General features: G+C 40.1%; 1 protein-coding gene across 1 annotated transcript in view; it reads left to right on the forward strand.

Annotated features, from left to right (window-relative positions):
- Positions 1-9,313: 9,313 nt before the first annotated feature.
- NAV3 (neuron navigator 3) overlaps positions 9,314-12,377 on the forward strand; it is a 588,388-nt gene continuing 585,324 nt past the window's right edge. Inside the window, exon 1 of the mRNA XM_042992807.1 lies at positions 9,314-9,671. Coding sequence (XP_042848741.1) covers positions 9,600-9,671 — 72 coding nt within the window. The 5' untranslated portion in view covers positions 9,314-9,599. The remainder of the gene's footprint in view (positions 9,672-12,377) is intronic.

The following is a 12,377-nucleotide window of genomic DNA, read 5'->3' on the forward strand; positions in this document are numbered from 1 at the left end:
CAATATTTACAATATTGTAGATAATTTACATTGGTAGTTATTTATGTGCTGTCCCTGAGCAGATGGAAAGTCTTTAATTTTTTACAAGTATGATGTTTACTATAGATATTTTGTGAATACACTTTATCAGATAAAGGAAGACTATAGAAATCCTTTTCTAGTCCTCCTTTGCCAAGGGTGTGTGTGTATGTGTGTGTGTGTGTGTGTGTTTGCGTGATGAATCAGTGTTTAATTTGTCAAATTATATTTCTGCACCAATAGAGATGGGCATATCATTTTTCTTCCTTATTTCATTAATCTGAATTATACGGATTCATTTTCAAACCTTAAACCAATCTTTATTCCTGGCATAGGACCAACTTGGAATTGGTGTATGATCCATCTTGTACATTGTTGGATTCAGTTCATGTTCCTTTAGGAATTTTGCTCCTGTGTCCATCGGTGAGATTGGCTTGTAATTTTCTGGATTTTAGCAAGCATCGTTTGTGTGCTTTACAAGTCATTTTATCTTCTTCCATCCAAAGTGCTTCTCTTGGGGGATTTGCTGTTTTAGATAATGATATTATCCTTCCTGTGCTAATAGGAATAATGCATCCTTACATCACACACCCACACTCATGTCTAATCAGGTACCATTTCCATCAACTGTACCTTTAAAATATCATATTACTTAGTTTTGTCATTCTTTCCATTTCATCAGCTCCTGCACTAGTTCAGGATGCTACTGTCTCTTTATTTGATTGTTGAAGCAGTATCTATAAGGTTTTTCTGTCACAGGTTTTGTTCCCTCCCATCTATCTTGCTTATTGCAGGTAAGATGAACTTTTAAAACCACAAATTCTATTATGCTTCATTTCTTCTTAAGAAACTTCAGTGACTCCTCATCGAATTACTCTGAGCTCATATGGGCCATGTGTTCTCTCATGTCCCAGCCTTGGCCCATGCTGTTTTCTTTGCTGGTAACATTCCCATTAGTACATAAACTAGGTATACCTCTGCAGCACATCAGAGGACTTGAGGAAGGAACAAGACTTGGGGAAATAATGGCTAGACAGGAAACTGTATGGAAAGGTACAAAAGGCAGTCAGGAGCTGATTTTTCAGACAGTATCTATTTAGTTTATCATTTATTTTATGCTTGGCCTGGCATGTTTTGTGGGACCTGGCAGTGAGGTTCTTAAAAGGAATACATTATGCCGAACCCTGGTGCTCAGCTCTTGATAGTGTAGTTAATGAGTCATGTAAAAAGTGAACCTCTTAAGTAAATAACCAGGGTGATGGGGAATTGGTGAAGGTGTAGGGATGGTTAACCTGGCTAAGGTGCTACTTGAAGACTTGTCAGATACAAGGGGAAATTAAAAATGTTTTGTGTACATTGATGACTACAAGGATATAAATAACCACAAATATACAGAAGTATTTAGGAATGCAGAATTGATCTCCAAATTAGCAAGACTTATTTCAAGGCCAGAAATTTAAAGACTGCTTCCATATGGAAGGAGCTGCCTCCCAAGATAACTGTTTTCTCTTGTGTAATGTACTTAGGCAGTGGTTGGTCAATTATGTTAAGGGATTTTATACATTAGGGCAATGGTTTGAAGACTCAGGCCATATACAGACTAAATAAGAGTCTTTGGGGATGGGACATAAGAATCAGTAATTTTTGAAGCTTCCCTATGACTCCAAAATGGAGACAAGTTTGGGAAGCCCTACAGTAGTGGGAGGTCTCAATTCCTCAGTGGTTTCCTACATCAGGAGTGTTTCAAGGAAATGAATAAAAAAATGCACATTTCCGAGCACTCCTTTATAGCTTCTACATTAGTCGTGTTGGGTGGACCCAATAAATCTGTGTAATTAAGATTATTTCCAGATTATTTCATTTTCTAGCAGGGTTTGGAAACCACTGGCTTATATGACTTTTTAAAGGAGAAAATTGTGCATTCATAATTCAGCAAGGCACCTGAAAAACTAATTTATGGTATGCTTGTGGACAAAATATATAATATGAATTGAGACATCTATGTCTAGGACAAAGAATGGGTTTTGTGGGACATCTGGCTGGCTCAGTCGGTTGAGTGTCTGACTCTTGATTTCAGCCCAGGTCATGATCCCAGGGTCGTGGGATTGAGCTCCAAGTTGAACTCCCTGCTGAGTGTGGAGCCTGCTTAAGATTCCATCTCTGTCTCTGTCTCTGTCTCTGCCTCTCTCTCTCTCTCTCTCTGTCTTCCTCTGCCCCCACTCACATGCTCTCTCTTGCTCTCTAAAATAAAAAACTTAAAAAATTAAAAAAAGAATGGGTTTGGGTTCAAAGTTATCTGAATTCTTTTTTTTTTTTTTTTTTTTTTTTAGTGGTAAACATTAATCAGCAACAAACAGGCACCATTTATTTTTTTTTTCTTTTTTTCTAGTTTATTGTGAGCATACAGTATATAATATATATAACATACAAAATATGTGTTAACCAACTGTTTATGTTTTTTTTTTTTTGTTTTTTTTTTTTTATTTTTTTATTTTTTAATATATGAAATTTACTGTCAAATGGTTTCCATACAACACCCAGTGCTCATCCCAAAAGGTGCCCTCCTCAATACCCATCACCCACCCTGCCCTCCCTCCCACCCCCCATCAACCCTCAGTTTGTTCTCAGTTTTTAACAGTCTCTAATGCTTTGGCTCTCTCCCACTCTAACCTCTTTTTTTTTTTTTTCCCTTCCCCTCCCCCATGGGTTTCTGTTATGTTTCTCAGGATCCACATAAGAGTGAAACCATATGGTATCTGTCTTTCTCTGTATGGCTTATTTCACTTAGCATCACACTCTCCAGTTCCATCCATGTTGCTACAAAAGGCCATATTTCATTTTTTCTCATTGCCACGTAGTATTCCATTGTGTATATAAACCACAATTTCTTTATCCATTCATCAGTTGATGGACATTTAGGCTCTTTCCATAATTTGGCTATTGTTGAGAGTGCCGCTATAAACATTGGGGTACAGGTGCCCCTATGCATCAGTACTCCTGTATCCCTTGGATAAATTCCTAGCAGTGCTATTGCTGGGTCATAGGGTAGGTCTATTTTTAATTTTCTGAGGAACCTCCACACTGCTTTCCAGAGCGGCTGCACCAATTTGCATTCCCACCAACAGTGCAAGAGGGTTCCTGTTTCTCCACATCCTCTCCAGCATCTATAGTCTCCTGATTTCTTCATTTTGGCCACTCTGACTGGCGTGAGGTGGTATCTGAGTGTGGTTTTGATTTGTATTTCCCTGATAAGGAGCGACGTTGAACATCTTTTCATGTGCCTGTTGGCCATCCGGATGTCTTCTTTAGAGAAGTGTCTATTCATGTTTTCTGCCCATTTCTTCACTGGGTTATTTGTTTTTCGGGTGTGGAGTTTGATGAGCTCTTTATAGATTTTGGATACTAGCCCTTTGTCTGATGTGTCATTTGCAAATATCTTTTCCCATTCCGTTGGTTGCCTTTTAGTTTTGTTGGTTGTTTCCTTTGCTGTGCAGAAGCTTTTTATCTTCATAAGGTCCCAGTAATTCACTTTTGCTTTTAATTCCCTTGCCTTTGGGGATGTGCCGAGTAAGAGATTGCTACGGCTGAGGTCAGAGAGGTCTTTTCCTGCTTTCTCCTCTAAGGTTTTGATGGTTTCCTGTCTCACATTCAGGTCCTTTATCCATTTTGAGTTTATTTTTGTGAATGGTGTGAGAAAGTGGTCTAGTTTCAACCTTCTGCATGTTGCTGTCCAGTTCTCCCAGCACCATTTGTTAAAGAGACTGTCTTTTTTCCATTGGATGTTCTTTCCTGCTTTGTCAAAGATGAGTTGGCCATACGTTTGTGGGTCTAGTTCTGGGGTTTCTATTCTATTCCATTGGTCTATGTGTCTGTTTTTATGCCAATACCATGCTGTCTTGATGATGACAGCTTTGTAGTAGAGGCTAAAGTCTGGGATTGTGATGCCTCCTGCTTTGGTCTTCTTCTTCAAAATTACTTTGGCTATTCGGGGCCTTTTGTGGTTCCATATGAATTTTAGGATTGCTTGTTCTAGTTTCGAGAAGAATGCTGATGCAATTTTGATTGGGATTGCATTGAATGTGTATATAGCTTTGGGTAGTATTGATATTTTGACAATATTTATTCTTCCAATCCATGAGCAGGGAATGTCTTTCCATTTCTTTATATCTTCTTCAATTACCTGCATAAGCTTTCTATAGTTTTCAGCATACAGATCTTTTATATCTTTGGTTAGATTTATTCCTAGGTATTTTATGCTTCTTGGTGCAATTGTGAATGGGATCAGTTTCTTCATTTGTCTTTCTGTTGCTTCATTGTTAGTGTATAAGAATGCAACTGATTTCTGCACATTGATTTTGTATCCTGCAACTTTGCTGAATTCATGTATCAGTTCTAGCAGACTTTTGGTGGAGTCTATCGGATTTTCCATGTATAATATCATGTCATCTGCAAAAAGCGAAAGCTTGACTTCATCTTTGCCAATTTTGATGCCTTTGATTTCCTTTTGTTGTCTGATTGCTGATGCTAGAACTTCCAGCACTATATTAAACAGCAGCGGTGACAGTGGGCATCCCTGTCGTGTTCCTGATCTCAGGGAAAAAGCTCTCAGTTTTTCCCCGTTGAGGATGATGTTAGCTGTGGGCTTTTCATAAACGGCCTTTATGATCTTTAAGTATGTTCCTTCTATCCCGACTTTCTCAAGGGTTTTTATTAAGAAAGGGTGCTGGATTTTGTCAAAGGCCTTTTCTGCATCGATTGACAGGATCATATGGTTCTTCTCTTTTTTTTTGTTAATGTGATGTATCACGTTGATCGATTTGCGAATGTTGAACCAGCCCTGCATCCCAGGAATGAATCCCACTTGATCATGGTGAATAATTCTTTTTATATGCTGTTGAATTCGATTTGCTAGTATCTTATTAAGAATTTTTGCATCCATATTCATCAGGGATATTGGCCTGTAGTTCTCTTTTTTTACTGGGTCTCTGTCTGGTTTAGGAATCAAAGTAATACTGGCTTCATAGAATGAGTCTGGAAGTTTTCCTTCCCTTTCTATTTCTTGGAATAGCTTGAGAAGGATAGGTATTATCTCTGCTTTAAATGTCTGGTAGAACTCCCCTGGGAAGCCATCTGGTCCTGGACTCTTATTTGTTGGGAGATTTTTGATAACCGATTCAATTTCTTCGCTGGTTATGGGTCTGTTCAAGCTTTCTATTTCCTCCTGATTGAGTTTTGGAAGAGTGTGGGTGTTTAGGAATTTGTCCATTTCTTCCAGGTTGTCCAATTTGCTGGCATATAATTTTTCATAGTATTCCCTGATAATTGTTTGTATCTCTGAGGGATTGGTTGTAATCATTCCATTTTCATTCATGATTTTATCTATTTGGGTCCTCTCCCTTTTCTTTTTGAGAAGCCTGGCTAGAGGTTTGTCAATTTTGTTTATTTTTTCAAAAAACCAACTCTTGGTTTCGTTGATCTGCTCTACAGTTTTTTTAGATTCTATATTGTTTATTTCTGCTCTGATCTTTATTATTTCTCTTCTTCTGCTGGGTTTAGGCTGCCTTTGCTGTTCTGCTTCTATTTCCTTTAGGTGTGCTGTTAGATTTTGTATTTGGGATTTTTCTTGTTTCTTGAGATAGGCCTGGATTGCAATGTATTTTCCTCTCAGGACTGCCTTCGCTGCATCCCAGAGCGTTTGGATTGTTGTATTTTCATTTTCGTTTGTTTCCATATATGTTTTAATTTCTTCTCTAATTGCCTGGTTGACCCACTCATTCGTTAGTAGGGTGTTCTTTAACCTCCATGCTTTTGGAGGTTTTCCAGACTTTTTCCTGTGGTTGATTTCAAGCTTCATAGCATTGTGGTCTGAAAGTATGCATGGTATAATTTCAATTCTTGTAAACTTATGAAGGGCTGTTTTGTGACCCAGTATATGATCTATCTTGGAGAATGTTCCATGTGCACTCGAGAAGAAAGTATATTCTGTTGCTTTGGGATGCAGAGTTCTAAATATATCTGTCAAGTCCATCTGATCCAATGTATCATTCAGGGCCCTTGTTTCTTTATTGACCGTGTGTCTAGATGATCTATCCATTTCTGTAAGTGGAGTGTTAAAGTCCCCTGCAATGACCACATTCTTATCAATAAGGTTGCTTATGTTTATGAGTAATTGTTTTATATATCTGGGGGCTCGGGTATTTGGCGCATAGACATTTATAATAGTTAGCTCTTCCTGGTGGATAGACCCTGTGATTATTATATAATGCCCTTCTTCATCTCTTGTTACAGCCTTTAATTTAAAGTCTAGTTTGTCTGATATAAGTATGGCTACTCCAGCTTTCTTTTGGCTTCCAGGAGCATGATAAATAGTTCTCCATCCCCTCACTCTCAATCTAAAGGTGTCCTCAGATCTAAAATGAGTCTCTTGTAGACAGCAAATAGATGGGTCTTGTTTTTTTATCCATTCTGATACCCTATATCTTTTAGTTGGCGCATTTAATCCATTTACATTCAGTGTTATTATAGAAAGATATGGGTTTAGAGTCATTGTGATGTCTGTATGTTTTATGCTTGTAGTGATGTCTCTGGTACTTTGTCTCACAGGATCCCCCTTAGGATCTCTTGTAGGGCTGGTTTCGTGGTGACAAATTCCTTCAGTTTTTGTTTGTTTGGGAAGACCTTTATCTCTCCTTCTATTCTAAATGACAGACTTGCTGGATAAAGGATTCTCGGCTGCATATTTTTTCTGTTTAGCACACTGTAGATATCGTGCCAAGCCTTTCTGGCCTGCCAAGTTTCAAAGGAGAGATCAGTCACGAGTCTTATAGGTCTCCCTTTATATGTGAGGGCACGTTTATCCCTTGCTGCCTTCAGAATTTTCTCTTTATCCTTGTATTTTGCCAGTTTCACTATGATATGTCGTGCAGAAGATCGATTCAAGTTACATCTGAAGGGAGTTCTCTGTGCCTCTTGGATTTCAATGCCTTTTTCCTTCCCCAGTTCAGGGAAGTTCTCAGCTATAATTTGTTCAAGTACCCCTTCAGCACCCTTCCCTCTCTCTTCCTCCTCTGGGATACCAATTATGCGTATATTATTTTTTTTTAGTGTATCACTTAGTTCTCTAATTTTCCCCTCATACTCCTGGATTTTTTTATCTCTCTTTCTTTCAGCTTCCTCTTTCTCCATAACTTTATCTTCTAGTTCACCTATTCTCTCCTCTGCCTCTTCAAGCCGAGCCATCGTGGATTCCATTTTGTTTTGCAATTCGTTTAAAGCGTTTTTCAACTCCTCGTGACTGTTCCTTAGTCCCTCGATCTTTGTGGCAAGAGATTCTCTGCTGTCCTGTATACTGTTTTCAAGCCCAGCGATTAATTTTATGACTATTATTCTAAATTCACTTTCTGTTATATTATTTAAATCCTTTTTGATCAGTTCATTAGCTGTTGTTATTTCCTGGAGATTCTTCTGAGGGGAATTCTTCCGTTTGTTCATTTTGGAGAGTCCCTGGCGTGGTGAGGACCTGCAGTGCACTTCCCCTGTGCTGTGGTGTATAACTGGAGTTGGTGGGCGGGGCCGCAGTCTGACCTGATGTCTGCCCCCAGCCCACTGCTGGGGCCACAGTCAGACCGGTGTGTGCCTTCTCTTCCCCTCTCCTAGGGGCGGGATTCACTGTGGGGTGGCGTGTCCCGTCTGGGCTATTTGCACACTGCCAGGCTTGTGTTGCTGGGGATCTGGCGTATTAGCTGGGGTGGGTAGGCAAGGTGCACGGGGGCTGGAGGGGCAGGCTTAGCTCGCTTCTCCTTAGGTGATCCACTTCAGGAGGGGCCCTGTGGCAGCGGGAGGGAGTCAGATCCGCTGCCGGAGGTTTGGCTCCGCAGAAGCACAGAGTTGGGTGTTTGCGCGGAGCGAGCAAGTTCCCTGGCAGGAACTGGTTCCCTTTGGGATTTTGGCTGGGGGATGGGCGGGGGAGATGGCGCTGGCGCCTTTGTTCCCCGCCAAGCTGAGCTCTGCCGTCCGGGGGCTCAGCAGCTCTCCCTCCCTTTGTCCTCCAGCCTTCCCGCTTTCCGAGCAGAGCTGTTAACTTATGACCTCCCAGACGCTAAGTCGCGCTTGCTGTCGGAACACAGTCCGTCCGGCCCCTCCGCTTTTGCCAGCCCGACTCGGGGGCTCTGCTTGGCCGGCGAGCCGCCCCTCCGCCCCGGCTCCCTCCCGCCAGTCCGTGGAGCGCGCACCGCCTCGCCGCCCTTCCTACCCTCTTCCGTGGGCCTCTAGTCTGCGCTTGACTCCTGAGACACCCTTCTGCTAATCCTCTGGCGGTTTTCTGGGTTCTTTAGGCAGGTGTAGGTGGAATCTAAGTGATCGGCAGGACGCGCTGTGAGCCCCGTGTCCTCCTACGCCGCCATCTTCCGGCACTCCCAGGCACCATTTAATAAAATCTCAGTTGGCTTCCAGGATTAAACACACTCTTGGTTTTCCTCTCACCTTCCCATTTGTTCCTTCCAGTTTCCTTTTCAGGTTCTTTTAATGAAAAGTAAACACTGGTCTTTTTTGTTGTACCAAGGGAGGTGTTCTGTAGCAGAAAACAATCCTCATATCTAAGCTTTTTTTATTTTTATTTTTTGAATTATAAAACTATAAAGATATAATTTTCAGGGGAAATAAACGTCTTCCACGAATGTGTGCCTCAGCTACCAGGCAGCGTCTCCAAAGTTATCTGAATTCTAATTCTAGTCCTGTTGCTACTTACTAGACTTAAAAAATTTGCTTACCATCTCAGTCTCCTCATCTTAAAATAGAGTAATAATAACAACTTTATAAATTCATTTTGAAATTTAAGTTATTTATGAGAACTGTCAGTCTAACATCATGTCTAAGTATATTGGGCTCGTTTTAAATTCTTTAGTTCTGTGAATACTGAAATTAATGAGTGGATCCATGGAGCATATACGCATGTTTGATGAGTGTATATGTATTCCCTATTGACTTTTAGCTTTGATGTGCTGTGAATCCCTAGTTTTAATATTCTGCTTTGAGTCAGGTTGGAATTGGTATTTTAAAGGCCAGAATGGCCTTTAAAGAAATGGCCTGGAAAGAATAATGCCTTTCACCAGCTATTGCTTTTATGTGAAATATAATCCATGCCTACATTGTTTTTCTAAATTGCACATTTTAGGTAATTTTTCATTAATTATACTGTAAATTACAGGGGTGAGAATTAACTGTGTACTTTTTTTTTTAATCACAGGTTAAGGGGAACTGTGTAATTATTTATTAAAATGGAAAACTGTGAAGAAAGAAAAAGATAGCAGTTGGAGTTAAAATTCCTGGATGAATATTTTGCTTTTTGAGACATCAACATTTAAAAACGATATGCTGATTTGGAAAGTCCTGGGAGTACATTGCAAAATTCATCTTTTCCATTCAATAAATGGACTTTTTAATCACTCCTTGGAGTTGAGGAAGTTCGGAGACAGTGTGTGATGGGAAATGTGGCATGCCGGTGTTTTCCTGGTGATTGCATCTTGGATTAGGTTGCTGCCTATTTGAAGAGATTCCATTTTGAAAAGCAAGAACCCACTGTGATGGATGTCTCTTCAGAGATGAGCAGACATGGGAAGAATCCAGTGAGTCACAAGCTAGAAGATCAGAAGAAGGTAATGCAATACATTTCTTTTTGCTTCGTCCTTTTTGTTTATGCTTAGCGAGAATTTTCTGAATTGCAAATGAATGTGGTTTAAGAGATAAAATAACATACTATTTCATGGAAATAAATCCCTCCATATAGCCATGTATAGCTTTGGGCCTGGATCTCATTACCAGTTGGTGGTTTTGTTTCTGAAATCTTCTGAATTCATCCATCCAATAGGTTGGCAAAGGATTCTGTGGTGTTCTCTCACTCTTGACTGTGTTCTAGTGACCTGCTGGCCTGACCTCGTGGAACAGTTTTCTGAGATCCAGGATTAGGTATGAGTCATGGGGCATTGCTAGAGTAATGGAGCAAGTTAGAGCACTCCTAAAAGAGAACACCTGCCTTGCTGCCAATAGAAGGTGTAGTTGGCATTTGAAATTCTCCGATTTCATGTCCTTGGGGCACATCAACTTAAGCCTTCTCATTTTTACAGCTGGCCTGGAAAGAGAGTCATGAGGAAGCTGTGAGCTTTGGTTTGACTCTTCATGTGTGATGTCAAAGGAACTAATGGAAAATATCAAAATAGTGCTGTGCTAATATTTATTTTTAAATGGGGTTAGAGAGGTTCTGAGTGAGAAGCTGGGAATTCAATGCTGAGGTTTGCACTTAAACCTCATTTTTCTACCTTCTTAGAAATTCTTATCTGCTAAACTGCTGTGCTATAGTGAGAATCATCCAGAGAGTACTTACTAGAAGGGTCAAAGATGGTACCAGGAGAGAAATCCCAGTCTTAATAAAATATATTGTCTTTTGTGGTGCTTTCATTGATTCCATTAGTATAGGAGAGGTGTGTGGGGACCCAGTGGCTAAGTCACGAAATCAAGGAATAATGAGATAATAGAAAGGATATTTTTAGTTACAACTGGATCTAAGGGCATGATTAAAGTTTGTGTTTACATCTGTCTTAGAAATTTGTTGACTAGTCCTTTTGTACTCCCAGGAGACAACTAGCTCTTTTGCAGTTTTGGAGGTAGGAAGTTTCGAAGAGGCCATGTAGACAATAGCTTGTTAATTTGTTCTGACGTTTTGACTAGTGCCACTAGAAGAGGGGCTACAGTGATTGCTGTGCATCAATCTGGGCAGAAATGGATGGATTATTTATGCCCAACTGGTTCATTCATTGGGTTTGCCTGCAGTATAAGTAAGTCTTGGAAATACTAAGTAGCATAAAATCCAAGATGCCTAGAGTCAATTTCGACTTCAATGTGGATATAAATTTCTGCACAAATAAGTGTGTTACCAAGAATGTTGTTGGTGTTTCAAGTGGTCAGCATTTTTTTCTTCCGCTGATACTAAGGGTGTTATTCCAAATAGATGGCAAGATTAATTTCCATCTAAACCACGCTCTGAAATTTCTTAACTACGGAGGGGCTGTTTTATCATTTTTCTCTATCTATAATTTTTATTTATTTAAAATTTTTTTTCAATGTTTGCAGAGAGTGCAAGCGGGAGAGGGGCAGAGAAAGAGGGAGGCACAGCATACGCAGGCTCCAGGTGCTCTGAGCTATGGGCACAGAGCCCAACGCGGGGGCTCAAACTCAGGAACTGTGAGATCATGACCTGAGCTGAAGTCGGACGCTCAGTTGACTGAGCCACCCAGGCGCCCCTCTATCTACATTTTTTTTTTAATGTCCTTAACTATGATGGGTAATTTGCTTACTGTATTAGATTGGTTAAGAGGGAAGCAAGTAATAGGTAAGTGGTTAATAATACAGAAATCTGACTTTTGGAGGAAGTCCTGCTTTTCTGGCGGGAAAGAAAAGCACCCTTGCGGGTGCTATCATTTTCTTTCCTGAATAAGAGATTCTTTCTGCAAACACAGAAAGGATTGCAAACTGAAGAATGGAATGAATTCTTCAAGTAATTCTGAAAATTCCTTGTATGAAACTTTAAACAATGGTCTCTAATGAGGCTTAGTTTCCCAGGCCAGTTCACAAAGGACTGTTCAGCTCATAAATAATAGTAATAGAGTTTAGGCAAACTATGGAGAGCCATGGCTCTGTGGGAAAATTAAAAAGACCAGTGTGGTAGTGTGGGACAAGAGGATCCCTATTCAACTGTAGCCTTCTAGTCGGTAGGGAGATGGGAGGAGGCATGAACATTTTCAGTGAGCATTATCAAGACAGAAAATGGGATACTAATGATTTCCTGGGTGTCCGATTTGTGTGAGCATTCACATTGAGTCAGCTAGAAATTCAGATGTTGATCGATTAATTGATAAGGACTTAAGATTCAGATTGAAGTGTCAGCAGGAACCCCTAGTCTCAATGACAGGTTTTTGAGTTTGCATTGAGGAGAAAAATGAAACGTAACATCATAAATCTTCGCAGACTAAACTCTGGGCACAGCCCTGCCACCACACAATTGCCAACAGAGATTATAAAATCATTCATGCAATTACTTCGAGTGTTTGTAGTCCTTTGTGATGAATTAATTTAACAGGCACAGTGTTTCACAACAGTGAAATAAAATACATTTATTCCAACTCGTGACTTAATCCAGAGGTGAAGCATCTTTTTGATACTACTGAAAAAATGTGTTCTTCTCACAGTGTTTGTGGCCTGCGGTAGATATTTAAAGCAAGACACGTGGAACTGACTTCAATATAGGCTCTTATTTTGAATACTGCCCCGCTGATTTTTTTGTTCAGTCTACAAATAACTCGTTAGAT

The sequence above is a fragment of the Panthera tigris genome, chromosome B4 (genome assembly GCF_018350195.1).
Source record: "Panthera tigris isolate Pti1 chromosome B4, P.tigris_Pti1_mat1.1, whole genome shotgun sequence".
NCBI classification, from domain to species: Eukaryota; Metazoa; Chordata; class Mammalia; order Carnivora; family Felidae; genus Panthera; species Panthera tigris.